Here is a 14,913-nt window from a genome sequence, read left to right as displayed (position 1 = left end):
GTCACATTAAAGAAATAATCTACTGTACAATTATTCTGCAGACAATTAAACCTTTAAGCGTGCACTTCTTCCGTTCTTCGTTTCTTTTGGTTTTGACTAGGCATTAAACCACACACCAACATGAAACTGAATCACATGCGGGGAATTCCAAGTTACACCAATACGTGAATGTTGTAACGCACTCTACTTAGACAAACACATGAAACAAAACACAAAGAACAAGCAATTATTTCCCCCCCCCCCCCCCCCCCCCCCCAATGCCTTGCTTATTCGTACTCCTAATGGTCAATGGATAAAGTTACGTTATACGTATCTCTCTCCCGCTCCCTCTGTCATTATAGATATTTGAAGAATCTTCGAGAAAAGCTAAAGCAGTTAAGCTCTCCAACATGAAGCCACTCACTATAACACTATTCTAGTACAAGATGAAGTCCTAACTTAGAATCTGTTCCAAAGGGAAAATGCAAAACCTTTCAAATTTGTATCATGCTTAATGTCTAATTAATATCATATGCTTACTTTAGATAAGAATATTATTGGTGATGGATGTTGATAGAGGTTTGCATTGACATGTTTTGCAAGTTGTTTGAGACATTTACATATTCTGAGAAGTGATTTGTTGGTTTCTTTACATCTTGTACAGTTGTATTCCAAGGGTCCCGGTAGTTTAAGAAGAGGAAGAAGAAGAAAGCACCAACCGAACAGATCTTCGTGGGTGTCATCGATAGCATCCAAGAGTTGCAACTTGCAACAGTCACGTCAAATTGTGAAGCCATTGGCTAGTGTTGATTGGTGTCCCTCCTTTGAAAATATTGCATCCCAAAAACACATCTCAGCTCCAGAATTTTCAATATAGGAATAAACCTTTCCTTGCTCTGCTGGTTATTATGTTCCTCCTACACGACAATATCAATGCATTATTATTAGCTACCAAATACCAATGTAAAACCTGCATAATTTGACCACAAAATCATTATTAGGACATTATACTAGGATGATTCCCTGGAAGTAAAATTTTGTTTGATATTCCATTAAAAGTTTGTACAAATCAACAATTACAAACTCAAAATCTTTTAAAAACATTTTTGTTTCACTTTTCAACATCTTTAGCATCTTCATCTTTAAGCACAATTAAAACATCTTCATTTAATACTTGAATCACTCTTCAAGTCCAACACATATGTACTGTACACAATCCTTATATAAAATTTGATTAACTTCAGCATTAAGTCTCTTACAAGTATCTCACCATTGTACATGTTCAGATTTAAGTAGTACAGAGAAGCTTTTCCACCGTATCTTTATATCCAAAAAGAAAAACTATAATCATCCATAAAAAGATGCTAATGGATGCCGTGCAATACTGCAACGTAGTCAATTAAGATACATGAAATTTGACTACCTTCTGACACCCATAAAAGGTTCTGTGGTATTATATCGTGGAGCCTATAGGATATTGGGGAAGTTTTTTAATAAAATAAATAAATGCAAAGAAGAAAGAATGATTGGGAGAAGAATTAGATCTAGACATCAGTTTTGATGTGTATACGCTATAAAGGTGATCCTACCTAAGAAAAATAATGATAATAATTTTAAGCATAACAAAAAAAATGTTAAATTTGGAACATAACATTAATTGATACCAACATGTATTAAGATAATGTTATTAACAAACCTAGATATTTGTTCTAACTTGAAAATGGATAATGGTCATGTTCTTATCATCTAAAACATAGAGATCCTACTACTTTGCTTTTAAAGTGAGGATGTTAATAGTATTTGAATTTTTTTCCCAAACAATTTATATACTGAACCCAATAATAAAAGTTTAAGTTTTCGATTTCTTAATATTTTTTTTTCTAAAACAATAACCAAGATAATTGTTTCGATATCAAGTTTCTTGAAATAATATAGCTAGAGTGAATCACGGTCAATTAGCCCAACTGAAGTATTGTTTATTTTGAAATTCGGTCACTCATGATTTTATCTTTAAAAAATATCTCAAAAAATTAAAGGAGAAAAAAATATATAAATTGTCATTGATCTAAATTCCTAAATGATTTGAAACCATTCACTACAAGAAAAATCAATTTTATCTACCAACAAAAAGTGAGAGCTATAAAAAAGAAGTCACTAGTAAAGGTGAAGTCTTCTTAGGTTGGACACAAAAATATTGTGTCCACAATGAAGACCTTTAACTTACACTAAAAATTATTAAAATAATAATAATAAGTTAGCGTCTAGAATGGAGACACAAAGTAGATGTAATGAAAAAAATTAAGTGACAAAATAATATTAAGTCTAAAATGTGGACACAAAGTGAATGCAAGTTAAAAATTATTAAAATAATAATAAGTTAACGTCTAGAATATGAACACAATACTGCATCGAGAATGGGGACACAAAGTGGATACAAATTAATATTTTATTAAATTTAGCGTAGGTTTAGGCGACACTAATATTTGTTTTCCAAATAGTGTCTCCAATGGCGACAATTTACTCACATTTGCTTTCTCAAGTAGTGTCCCCAATGGCAACGCTAAGTTTAATTATTGTTGAAGATCCCACATCAACTAGATATAAAGACATTTCATAATATATAAGTGGGTGTAAACCTTGCCTTATAAGCTGGTTTTATAAGGTTGAGTTAGACTTAAAGTTCACTTCTTAATATGGTATTAGAGTCATTTTGACTCCCATGTAGAATATATCTTTTTGCGTCACTCTTTTAGGGACTTTTCAAAGTGTACTTAAAAACAATAATGATACAAAGAAACATGGAAAGATATGTGTGACTAAAGGTAGAGACATATTTACATATTCCAGGAGATGATTTGTTGTTTTCTTTTCATCTTACACATTTCCAAAGGGTCCTGGCAGAAGAAAGCACCAACCGAACAGATCTCGTGAGTTTCATTGATATAATCAAAGAGTTGCAAGTTGTATTAGTCACATCAAATTGTGAAGCCATTTTCTAGTTTTGATTGGTGTTCCTCCTACGAAACATAATGCTGCTTCAATTCCCCTGAACAAATCCCAACTCAAGAGAATTTCAACAAACAGATAAACGGAGTGGTTATGATCCTCGTACACGACAATACCAATGCATTATTAGCACTTCCTTTGCATTTATCGATCCTGACACATCCAACTAGCAAATAGCAACGTTACTATGGTTTGTTTGAACAGGACACTATTGATAGAAAAGTCAAAATATGTATGCATAACATAAGACGACAATAAAATGACCATTACAATAAACACACGTATAAGTAAATACTTATCAATGATCATATCTTTTGACCCTTTCCAGAAAAAAATAAATACGAAGGTGGCATTGTTGGGTCAGTGACCAAGTGGAACACGTCAGTAATGTCAGGGGGTATTCAAGGCCTCAAAATCATTATTTTCATGTGGAGTTTGGACTCAAATCTTCTGCTACTTTATTGTCGTATATTATTTTTTTCAATGTTTACTGCTGAAAAATTAGCAAAAGACAGCGCGGCATTTGTTTTTCCCTCGTAACTTTCTACCACCTGTTAGTTACACAGCATATATATCAAGGTGATGCTAACACACCTCACATCAGCTTCTATCCATTTAGGTTTTTAGGCCACACAATTCAATTATGAATGCCGTCTTTTTTTTTTTTTTTTTCTTCTCACAACACCATTCTCATGGATTTTACTTTGACGAAGACGTTAAATTGAACAATATTATAATTTGGCATTACCTACTGTCTTACATTCCAATGATGTTAGAATTTCAGATCATTATTTATTTCTACCTCCCCTCATTATTTCTTTGCTTACAACGAACAAGTATTACATTCTAACTAATAAACATAAATAAATTTGTTAAATATTTTAATTTTAGAACTGCACACAAATGCACTTAACTACATCTGATTCTTTATTTTTTATTTTTTTTAATTGTTAAAATAAATATTTTTAAGTAACTCGTCATAAGCATTTAAGAGGCGGTTACTAAAAATATTATAAATGTTTTGTTAGTCAAGATAATGAAAATATCTTGTTATATTCAACACCAACAAAATTAAATATATAAATAAGACTCAACAAGATCATAGATTGCGACAAGAAATTACACTGATTTCTGACTCTGCCGATTCTATAGGTGAACAAAAGAAAACTTAACCTAATATATTCAGACAATTACAAGTCTTGCCACAGTATTATTTTATTTCCCAAATCATACAAAGTGGACACTCATTTAACGGAGTAAAGTGGTACACTTGGCAGTCTTTGGCACTTGCCAGTAATCCCTAAAGCAAATCTTTCTGTTTGCCTTTTCCTTTTCATTCTGTGTTATTATATATACACAAATCAGGTGGTCAAAGTAAGTAGTCTTATTCATAATAATAATAAAATATCACTTGATAGGATCAAGATGCAGAAGTGATACTACTTCACTCTTCCTTTTTCTTTTTTGGTGGTGGCCATGATCTCTTATTTGATGCTAATTAAGGGAAACAAAAGATACTCTTTTCTAAAACAGAAATTCATAAAATCAGGCAAGGTAAGAATTACTAGTAACTCATTAACTGCAATCTTCTTGCAAGCCATAATAATTCATCTATAAATACAATTCTATAGAGAAACAATAAGTTTGTATAATATTTATTTTAAGATGAAGCTAAGTAGAAAATAAACATCATCCAAAGACTATCAATTTAGAATGATCAATCACATATAAAGTGGACAATGATTACACTTTTTGTCTGTGTTCTGCAAAGGCATGAATGCTTTTGTAGCATTAGTTAATGTTTGTTTTGCTAAGAAACAAACACCTACATCAATGTTAGTGTAATTTGACAAAAAAGGAGAAAAACTCTGAAATGGTAGAAATCAAAGTTATACGGCGTACACTGTCTTGTATTCATTCTCCGATCCTGACATCATTGACATAGACATTGACTGCCTACTGCTCATTGTTGTCCTAAGACTTCGCAATCTTGAGGCCTCAAGGCGGTGAACAATCACCCAATAACATAGTGTTCCTAAAGTTGCTGCCATAATCACTGTCCCTATAGCTGTGGCTGCTATAGCCAACTCTTTATGATCTCCAACAATTATGAATGACATTGCAATAAACGCCACCGAAATTAGCACACAAGATACCCACATCAACTTATTTATTACTGCCATCATTTGTCTCTTTGCTTTCCTCTCAATAACAACCACTGATGTTTGGACAATCACAACAGCCAATGATATGAAGAGGGCAGTAGAATCAAAGATTATGAATATCTTGAATCCAATATCGGGAGCAATATATGCTTCCCCAGGAGACATTACAGGAGAGAGTTTATCTTGTTGCTCAGGATACTGGCCCGGGACATTAAATATGGCAGCAAAAGCAACTGTTGCAATTAGGACAGCAACCACAGTGTTGGAGTTGATTGCATTGTTAAGCCCCTCAGTGTGCATTTTGTTAATTCGCTTCGCTATACCTTGCATGCGTCTGTGTGTTTTAAAAGTGTGTTGCAGCTGGTTATGAACCCCGCTTTTTATGTCATTCAATGTTCTTTTGGGCTCAAGGGCTGTGTTTGTATTAGGTGACTTGATGGACTTGGCACTTTGAGCTCCCCGGTGTTGCAGAAAGTTGGAGATTTCCAACCGACCATTTCTTTCTGCAGTATCTAAGGCAGTTTCTCCAGATTTGTTAATAACATCTTTGTCTATTTCTCTGCAATCTAGTAGCTTCTGAACAACCTGCAAGATTAGTACCTATAGATTAAGTTTACTTACTATGGTTGCAGAACCTAATCAAACTGTATAAGTTAATCAATTTAGACAAGTTAAGCTAGGACTGATGCAATTTTTTGAGGATATTAAAATTTACAATGTAAGACTTACATAACAAACCACCCAAAAAAAAACAGTTTAAACAAGTTGTTATATTTTCACCCACTCATTTATTATATCACAACATTATGCTTGCATTTATAACACTAGTGACATGCCAGCCACCGCGGACACTGAATAAGCAAGTTTAAACTTTGAAGTTAGTTTCTCTTATTTTAACCAGGACACAAACAAACATCTACTTTTGAAAAAATCTCCGTTTTAAATTTTAATTACTATAAAGGGCTGATAGAAATAAGCCATCTGTTAAACAATGTTATAAAAAACAGACCCTTTCTGAAGTATCAAAGAAAGAAAGCATTCTTGAGCTAATAAAGAAAATTTAGTTTGTTCACTATCTTTGATGATGATGAACTCTAGAATCTGATGGCAAGAAGTGAAAGCACAAGTTCTGTTGACGCAGAACGATACATCTTAAGAAATATAACATAAAAAGGAGAGCGTTTTTTTACCAGTAAACGACCCTTCCGGGTTGCTATATGCAATGCAGTGTTTCCCTTGGCGTCCACCATATTAGCCAAAGATGAATTCAGTTTCACAAGATCATCCACCAACTCAAGATTCTGTCCTTTAACTGCCATATGGAGTGCTGTCTGCCCCTTCTTATCCATTCTCACTGCAATTTCAGGTTCTTTGTTCAGAAGGGCCTTGACTATCTCTACATGACCATTTCTTGCAGCAGAATGCAACACAGTTTTCCCATTGCTTTTCGCAATAGTTATCAAGCTGCTACCATTTTCCAAGAGAAAATTGACTACCTCAAGATGTCCTTGTGCTGCAGCAGTATGCAAAGCAGTAGTGTTTGACAGATCAACAGTCATTGAACTTTCAGGAATAAACTCCATGAGGACCTTCAATATCTCTGCAATCAAGTAAAAGTGAAAATCATTCAGACAAATCCAAAGTTTAAATTGATAATAATGATATAATTTAGAAATAAGAGTCTATTAAACCTAAAAAGCTAGCATGCACAGATTGTGGCAAACTTGAAAAAGAAAAATTATTTAAACCTTAGATAAATAGTACATATTGGGTAGCAAATCAACATAACCAAGCTTCTTGACAAATTAAGCAATAATTGTTAAAATATGTATCATAACATTCCTAAAAAATGAAGTTAAATTACTGCAACAGTGCGTGTATGCTCAAATGGGTTTAGCAAACACCCCAATCTGGTATAACAATGTCAAGTGGACCAACATACAGTATGTAGTTACTAATAATAAGGATTCTACACCTACCCATTTGAGATCATTAAGAGACTTACCCAAGTGTCCATTCTTAGCAGCGATGTGGAATGCATCGAATCCATTTCGAGCTTTGAAGCCGGCCAACCCAATATCATAGTATCCAATCAATTCCTTCACTATATCAAGATGATCATTTTCAGCCGCAACGTACAAGGCAGTTTCACACGAGTTGTTTCTCTTTGAAAGAAGCTCCTTTAATTCTCCCTCTGGACTCTGAGAGGTGATTTCCCGAACCAATTCTAAATTTCCAGCTCGAATTGCAGATTGTAGGGGAGAATCACCCCGTATACCTGTCAATTGTTTCTCCATCATCTTTTTCAAAGTATCTTCACCACTTCAATGGAGCTCCAACTTATCAAGTTTACATTTCCTGCCACCTTACAACTATTGATTATCAATTCACCAAGCAAAATTGTGACGGCAATTCAAAACTGTATAGGACAGGGTAAGCACTCAAGGTCCACTTGACTCCAAAACTCATCCTGACCTCTACAGAGTTCACAGTTCAGACTTCTCTTCTTCTTGCTTCTAGCTTCTGGTACATAGAGAGGCCACAAAAATAAAATTAAAAGGGTAAGCAATAGTAGGAACCCAAAATTGATCGAAAGCATAATCTTTTTCAGGAGGGGTGGAAGGCAATATTGATTCAACAAATCTATATGAACTCAAAAAATGGGTAAGCAAGCAAGCAACAATTAATATTTAATTGAAGTGAAAAGAAAACAACAATTAACCAATAGTTCATGAATAAGTCATGGTCGCTTACAGATAGCTGGTTTATATGCTCCTCTTCCTAAGGCACGGCGAAAGTGAATAGGAAAATAGTATTAATAAGAAAACTTCAAAAGGGAAGTTGAATGAAGTGGAGGTGGGAAAATGCAGAGAAGCAACAGAAAAACCTTCTCCCGCGTGTTAAACGGAGGAAAAAGGTAACACTTTCGAGGGAGCAGTTCAAGTATGCTTCAAAAAGTGATAAAAAAAAGCAATCATGAGGTGAAGAACTGAAGAAAAGAAGAAGAAGAAGAAGAAGAGTGAATGGAGGAGGAGTGCGGAAAACGCGGAAAACGAATGCAGGAGTTAGGTCCGGTTGGCAGTTTCAAGTTTTCATACTATAGAATACGATAGAATGCAATGGTCCCACGACACGATGGCACGACATAACGGGCAAGATGATGTTCGATAGTTGACTGCGATCTTCCACTCAATAGGAACATCTGACGTTTCCATTTTTTTTTCCTTCTCGTGTTTAAAAACAATCTAATACTATTTAATTTATTCATTCAATTGTACGAGAGATATTACGTAACTATATATACATATATGTAAAGTAGGGCAAATAAAAAATTAGAAGTGAAACATTTTTAATAAAATACACGAGCTTTTTTTGTGATTTTTAATATGTTATATTGTAATTTGTAGGATATTTTTTTAATTATTTAAGCAGGGTTCTAAAAAATATATTAAAATTTAAAACTGTCTTAAATAAATTTATTGTTTTATCACCAAAAAGCACATAAACTGGATAATCTTATCACTGAGAAAATTATTATTATAAGTTGAACAAGAACTACAAGCTAATTTTGATCGAGATAGTGATTTTGATAAAGGGAGAAAACAACTAACCGTGCAAGTGAGTAGCAAACAATTGAACCATCAAATGAGTGTCAGAAGTTTGAATGGATGGAGAATTTTGTTGTAGAGGAAATTAATGAAGAGGAAATTACTCATTTTACTCTCTTTTTTCGTATTGTAATCCTACAATGTTGAGACTGTGGTCAAAGAAGAAAAATGGTGAAAAGCAAATGATGATGAAAATTTCATTGAAAACATTTGGGAGCTATGTGATTTATCTAAAGGTTAAAAAACCATTTTATGTAAAATGAGTTTTCAAAACAAAGATTGTGGTGTGGATATAAATCATGTTCGGTAGCATAAAGCTACACTCCGATATGAGGTTAATTATACTAAAATATGTTTTTCCGTTGTATGACATGACTCAACTTGTATAATGGTTGTATTAGCAGCACAAAATTTCTTGTCAATCTTTCAATTAGACGAAAAATCATCATGCATGAATATTTAGAATAAGAAGTATTTATTGATCACCATCCTAGACATATTAAGGTTGAACATGAAAGTACGGTTTATAACTTAAAGAAGATTCTTTAATGAGCTGAAACAAACCCCAGATCACATTTATGCTGTAAATATTAGATCTCTGAAATGTCTTTACATAACTTTATTTTTCTAACATTTTTGTTTAAGCGAGAATTTTCTAAATCAAGCATAAATGAGAATGAGTCTCAATTCTATAATTTTTTTGATTAAGTGAGTCACTTTAGCTCAAAAAAATTGAGTTTGAAGTCTTGGTCTTTGTCTCAATGTTATTTTCACTCAAACGAAAGTTTTTTGCTCGAGCAAAAACAAGACAAAAAAATCATCTTTCCTCAGTTTGATTAAATTGTTTAATGTGAGAATGAAATATTATGATTTATTCACTTTTATATATATATATATATATATATATATATATATTAGATGAGGAATGATGAATATATAAAATGGATTTAGTTAAGGTCACAAAATTGGGATAGTATGTGAACCATTATTTGAATGTATGTATTAAGTGTATGAATTTATCTATAAAGATATTCTAAATTCGTTGAGTATTAAAATTATGTAGATTAAGATCTCAAGTGATAAGAAATTGAAGAAAAATTTATTTACGTATATGAGATTTGCAGAGTTTGAATATTAAATGTCTTAAACTTACTCTAATTTATGAAACACGAAATCCTTAAAATAGGTTATTTGTTTTTTTTATGATAAACATATTTTATATATATATATATATTTATATATTTTTTTTAAATATATCGTATATTTCTTGTTAAGTAATTTTTCATAGAATCATGTTGATTTATGTTTGAAATGACTTAATTACTTATAGTAGTAAATTTAATGATGATTTATATATGATGAAATTTGTGTGTATATATTATTATCTGTACTTTCTATAGTTTATCCTTTTATTTGTTATTTATATGAAGATTTATTATAATTTTGCTACATGAACACATATTTATGTTTATGTTTATAGATTCAGAAGCGAGTATGATTACTATTTTATTTTATTTCATATTATTTTTGGATTAATTAAAGATGTATATTAATTATATATATATATATTAAATATTCTTAGAACTATAAACACTCGATGATTACTTATACACAATAGTTATGTATGGAGTTTCAGGTTAAGTAAATATGTTATTGGTATCAGAGTTAATGTTTAATTGTCTGTCTTAGTAAAAAAACATATTTATAACAACTCATACATTTGGTCAATCAATTTATCTAAATTTCATAACTAATTTTTGAATAGTTAGAATACAGTAGTTATTTTTAATTTTTGAAAAACCATTAGATATATACCTTCTTCTTTTGTGAATATTTATATTAATATCAATTGGTCTCCTAACAAAAGATAACACCATTTTAATTCTTGGTTTCTAAAAATTGGCATAATATATTTTTATGAGAAAAAAACATACCAAATTAGCTCAAAAATAGAATTAGATGTCGATTTTTATAATTAACGAGCTAATGTATAATGAGTTTTATTTGTTTGGATACTCATAAACGAGTCTACATGCTTTTAACGAAACAGTTTTTATAAATTACAATATATATAATTTCGCTGATTAAAAATTTCAGTATATAATAGTGACCCTGAATTAGAATTCATGGATTAAAAGTGAAGTCATTCTTCACTGAATGGAACTTATTTCAGCATACGCTTATTAGGTATTTGATTAACAAACTCTCGTGGGTCATAAAATAAACGTTAAAAGTTGATGAAGACATTAATAAAATAAATTAAAATAGTTACAGAAAAAGGTTATAAAAAGACATTAAAGAAATGTCTTTCATATGAAACCATAATATTTAAGTTTGACCATATGTGTATGAGACAGAGACAGGCATTGGAAGAGTGTTTGAGACCAACACGGCACTCAAACTTCCTGCTTCTATATTTGTCATTCTGCTCCTTTTCACACTCACTTCTTCCTCTTTTTCACTGCTTCTTACACACCAACTTGGAACCAGTCAACATTACATTTTCAGTAAAAACTCTATGGACTAATTGTACAACTGCATGAATGGTTACCAGTGATAAATTTATTACTTTTTATAAACATTATTTTTCTTTTGACAGCTTACACATTGACTTATGATCGTCGTTTCACAGGTATATTATGTTTCATTTTAAATGGATGAAATAAATCGGTTCTAGAAAGGTTAAAGAGAAAGTATAACTATTAAGAAAATAATAATTATTAAATTATATATAATTATTGTATGCAATATTTAACGATATTGTATCTAATTATATATAATTAATTTAATAATTATAAAATTTCATTATTAGTATTCTATCTAATTATATTGTAATTTGGGAAAAGAAACTTTCTATATATTTTTTATACATGAAGTGATATAATATACACATAAAAGAATAAAAAACATCTCTTCTTCCTACTATTTTTTATCATTTTCTTATAGTAACAGCAGAAAAATCATAGAATCAGGACATCTTACAATTCTTAGTACGTGCTTTTTTTCTTTGAATATTTAATTTCGTTACTTTAATCCTTTGATTTTAAAAATTGTGTCATTTTAAATATATATAATCCTATAATTACAATCTTAAGAATAATTAAAAAAATTACACGTTAACAAGACAGTTACTTAATACGCACGTTACAAAAAGATCCTTACTTCGTGGGACAAAAGATAAGGCCCCACCAATATCAGCATTTTTAGATGAATGATTAAGTAATAAAAAAAAGAGAAAAAATCATAAAAATCTTCTTCTTTTTATGGATTGTTCTACTCTAAATAAATAAAAAAAGAGTTAGGCAACTTCGATTTTAATGTTTAACTATGTCCAATAAAATAATGTTATATATATTTATTAAATCTGGTTCGATGAATTCTAAATAAAACTTCATGTTTATAAAAGTATCAGAAATGCAATTTGAATATACTTTAAAAGAGATGTAGTTGTCAATATAAATCGAAAGAAATATAGTTACTAAACTAAGAAAGGAGTTGTAAGAAACCTATATCTTAACTATAAATATGTCATACTATGAAATGTTTATTTTACAAGTAAATAAGTATGTGTGAAAAGTCTTTTATATATATATATATATATATATATATATATATATATATATATATATACCTATTGTTTCTAAAATATGATGATGCAAATATACAAAATCTAAAGAACTATTTCCATCCAAAGAAATGACATACTAATTTTTCATCACAAAAAAAGTTGGAAAACATGGTTTGTTGGGAACATGTTACAAATTAGATTAGAAAAATATAAATGTTAGAATTGAATGGGATTTGGTTTCGTAAATTTTCATATTACGATGGATGTTTATTTGCTAATTCAAAATTTTAAAAATAGACGAAAAAATAGAATTGGGGTCACGTAACAGGTTTGTGATGATAAGGAAGTAAATTAGTACGTTGTGGAAGTACATTAGCATAATTATAATTATTATGGTAACAGATTATTATTATATGTATGATAATCAAACAACTTAATCTCAAAATTAGCAACAATTAATTTCAAAATTTGCAAAAGAATAAATGTTATATATTACTCATTTATATATATATGGAGTATCTATAGTATCAAAAATTCAAGTGAGTTTATATTTTTTATATAGATTTAATTCAAGTCTCATTATTATGTAATTTTTACCTTGAATCTTCCATCGAAATATCCGCAATATATAAATTTTATTAATTAAATTTATATTATGTAATAATATTTTATATTAATTGTTGATAATATCTTTTAGAATAATATAAGTATTGGACATTTTCCAAAATTTAAGTGTAACCCTCTTTCAAGTAACCTTACATTTTTCAGTCCCTATATATTCTTGACACAAGCCATTATTTTATCACCCTAAAATATCCAGAAATAAATTAATATAATAGATTCTCATATTAAATTTAAAGGACAAACAAATAAAAACAAATCCATAAAAATCATTTTAATAGTTGTCTTGATAGACCATTGAATGGTCCAAAAATTTGTAATTCTCAGCCAATTTCAAGGTTTCTTTGGATTTATCGAAATATTTAATATTGTTCAGTTCCCTTGACATCCTTATATGTTTCCATTTGGAGATTAATTAGAGTGTTAATAATAATCACTTTTAATAGTCAAGGATATAAATACATATTAGGTACCAATAAACATTTTAAAAAGTTATTTAAGCAACTTAATGTAACAAAGCAAATAAAATTTAAAATGTTGCAGTTATAAAACTTACTCGGACAAAAGCTTCTAAATATGATTCAAGACTCCCCACGTTTAAGTTAAGACTATGTGATCAAATATTTTATCTAACATAAGTTTTTCTTTTTTTTTCCAATATTTCATTAATGTCTTTGGTTTTACATGCATGACTTAGAAATATACTCGCCTGTGTGATTTGATCGGGAAAAATATGAATTTCCTTAATTATTTGACAACATGATTTGAAGCATTTGTATTTGTCTTAGGAGGCTTATTTCAAAAAATCATTGAAAAATTTGGGATGACAAATTTAAAACCTTTATCCACACTTTTTTCTTCCACTATAAGTTGAGTGATGAACAGTTTCCTAAGACGGTGGAGGAATAATTTTATATGGATAGTCTTTAGTGTACAGGATGGTCTGAACACACCATGATATAGTCTATGTTGTGAGCATTGTTGGAAATTTCATATCAAATCTTGGACAAACTCATTGAGAAACTCTTTAGTGGATTCTTTGTTACTTTAAGGGATCCCTAGAAGAGTTATAGGTTATGGTGAAACCAGCCAGTCTATCAGAGATGCTTCCATATTTTGTTGGGCGTTTGGAAAAAATAAAATATATCATGGACTATGTATTTAATGCTTATGATACTGCTATCAGTTGGAAGATCAATGTAGAAAAGATAGTTCCTTTGTCAACCACTAAAATAGAGTACATTGTCGTGATAAAAGCTTTGAAGAAGTCTTATGGTTGAAATGCCTAGCCAAGGAGCTGATGGTTGTCATAATATACTATCATAGTAGCAGAGCGATACAATTGTCCAAGAATCAAGTCTACCATGAAAGAACTAAGCACATTTATTTTAAGCTACATTTTGTAGGATTTATGAAGGTGATGAAGGTCTCAACAAATCATAATCACTTTGATATGATTACAAAGGTTCTGTTAAGTAGTAAGTTATTTCATTGCTTGGATTTTATCTAAGTGATTAGTTATTAAGCCTATAATGGGTTTAATGGCAGATAATAACTTTCACTCAAAGGATTTATGTTGAACAAGGTAGAGATTTGTAAAGTTTAACTCAATAAAATCTTCTTTACAGGTTCTTAGATCCCTTGTTCATGTTAAACTATCCAAAGTTTTATATGCAGTTTCAATCATATTTGATAAATTATCTATGTAGACCGTCTAACCTTTTAGTGTTTACTAAAACTTAAGTGTAAGTAATTGCCTAGTTTAATAATGAAAATTATGGTTTACATTTCATCGTTATTAGTCTAAGCACGTGTGAATAAGTTATAACGATATTACAATATAAATATGATCTTTGTGTCATCATAAGCTAATATTTTTAGTTGTACTTGAATGAGTGAGAGAAACTATAAAGTTGTAATATGTGAACTGATGGACAAGGATTAAATTTGTTAACCCTTCAATCTA

General features: G+C 30.4%; 1 protein-coding gene across 2 annotated transcripts; it reads right to left on the bottom strand.

The window, feature by feature from the left end:
- Positions 1 to 4,686: 4,686 nt before the first annotated feature.
- On the bottom strand, positions 4,687 to 8,268 carry LOC137814395 (ankyrin repeat-containing protein At5g02620-like). Of its 2 annotated transcripts, none has more exons than XM_068617104.1 (4): positions 7,905 to 8,268; positions 7,156 to 7,673; positions 6,341 to 6,750; positions 4,687 to 5,735 (listed from the first exon to the last, which is right to left on the bottom strand). In XM_068617104.1, the coding sequence occupies exons 2-4, from the start codon at positions 7,448 to 7,450 to the stop codon at positions 4,875 to 4,877; spliced, it is 1,566 nt and encodes a 521-aa protein (XP_068473205.1). In that variant the 5' UTR covers positions 7,451 to 7,673; positions 7,905 to 8,268; the 3' UTR covers positions 4,687 to 4,874. The 2 variants fall into 2 exon arrangements, with proteins under 2 accessions (XP_068473205.1, XP_068473206.1); XM_068617105.1 differs by having other exon boundaries at positions 7,156 to 7,670; positions 7,905 to 8,223.
- Positions 8,269 to 14,913: the final 6,645 nt, after the last annotated feature.

Source organism: Phaseolus vulgaris, chromosome 1, assembly GCF_000499845.2.
Source record: "Phaseolus vulgaris cultivar G19833 chromosome 1, P. vulgaris v2.0, whole genome shotgun sequence".
NCBI lineage: Eukaryota > Viridiplantae > Streptophyta > Magnoliopsida > Fabales > Fabaceae > Phaseolus > Phaseolus vulgaris.
The sequence above is the reverse complement of the archived record's forward strand: the minus strand, read 5'-3'. Positions and strand labels throughout refer to the sequence as shown.

Coding starts and splice junctions, on each gene's coding strand:
- LOC137814395 (XM_068617104.1), bottom strand. CDS start 7,450: ATGATGGAGAAACAATTGACAGGTATACGGGGTGATTCTCCCCTACAA. Junction 6,751..7,155: donor TGCTAAGAATGGACACTTGG/GTAAGTCTCTTA, acceptor ACTTGATTGCAG/AGATATTGAAGGTCCTCATG. Junction 5,736..6,340: donor CCCGGAAGGGTCGTTTACTG/GTAAAAAAACGC, acceptor CTAATCTTGCAG/GTTGTTCAGAAGCTACTAGA.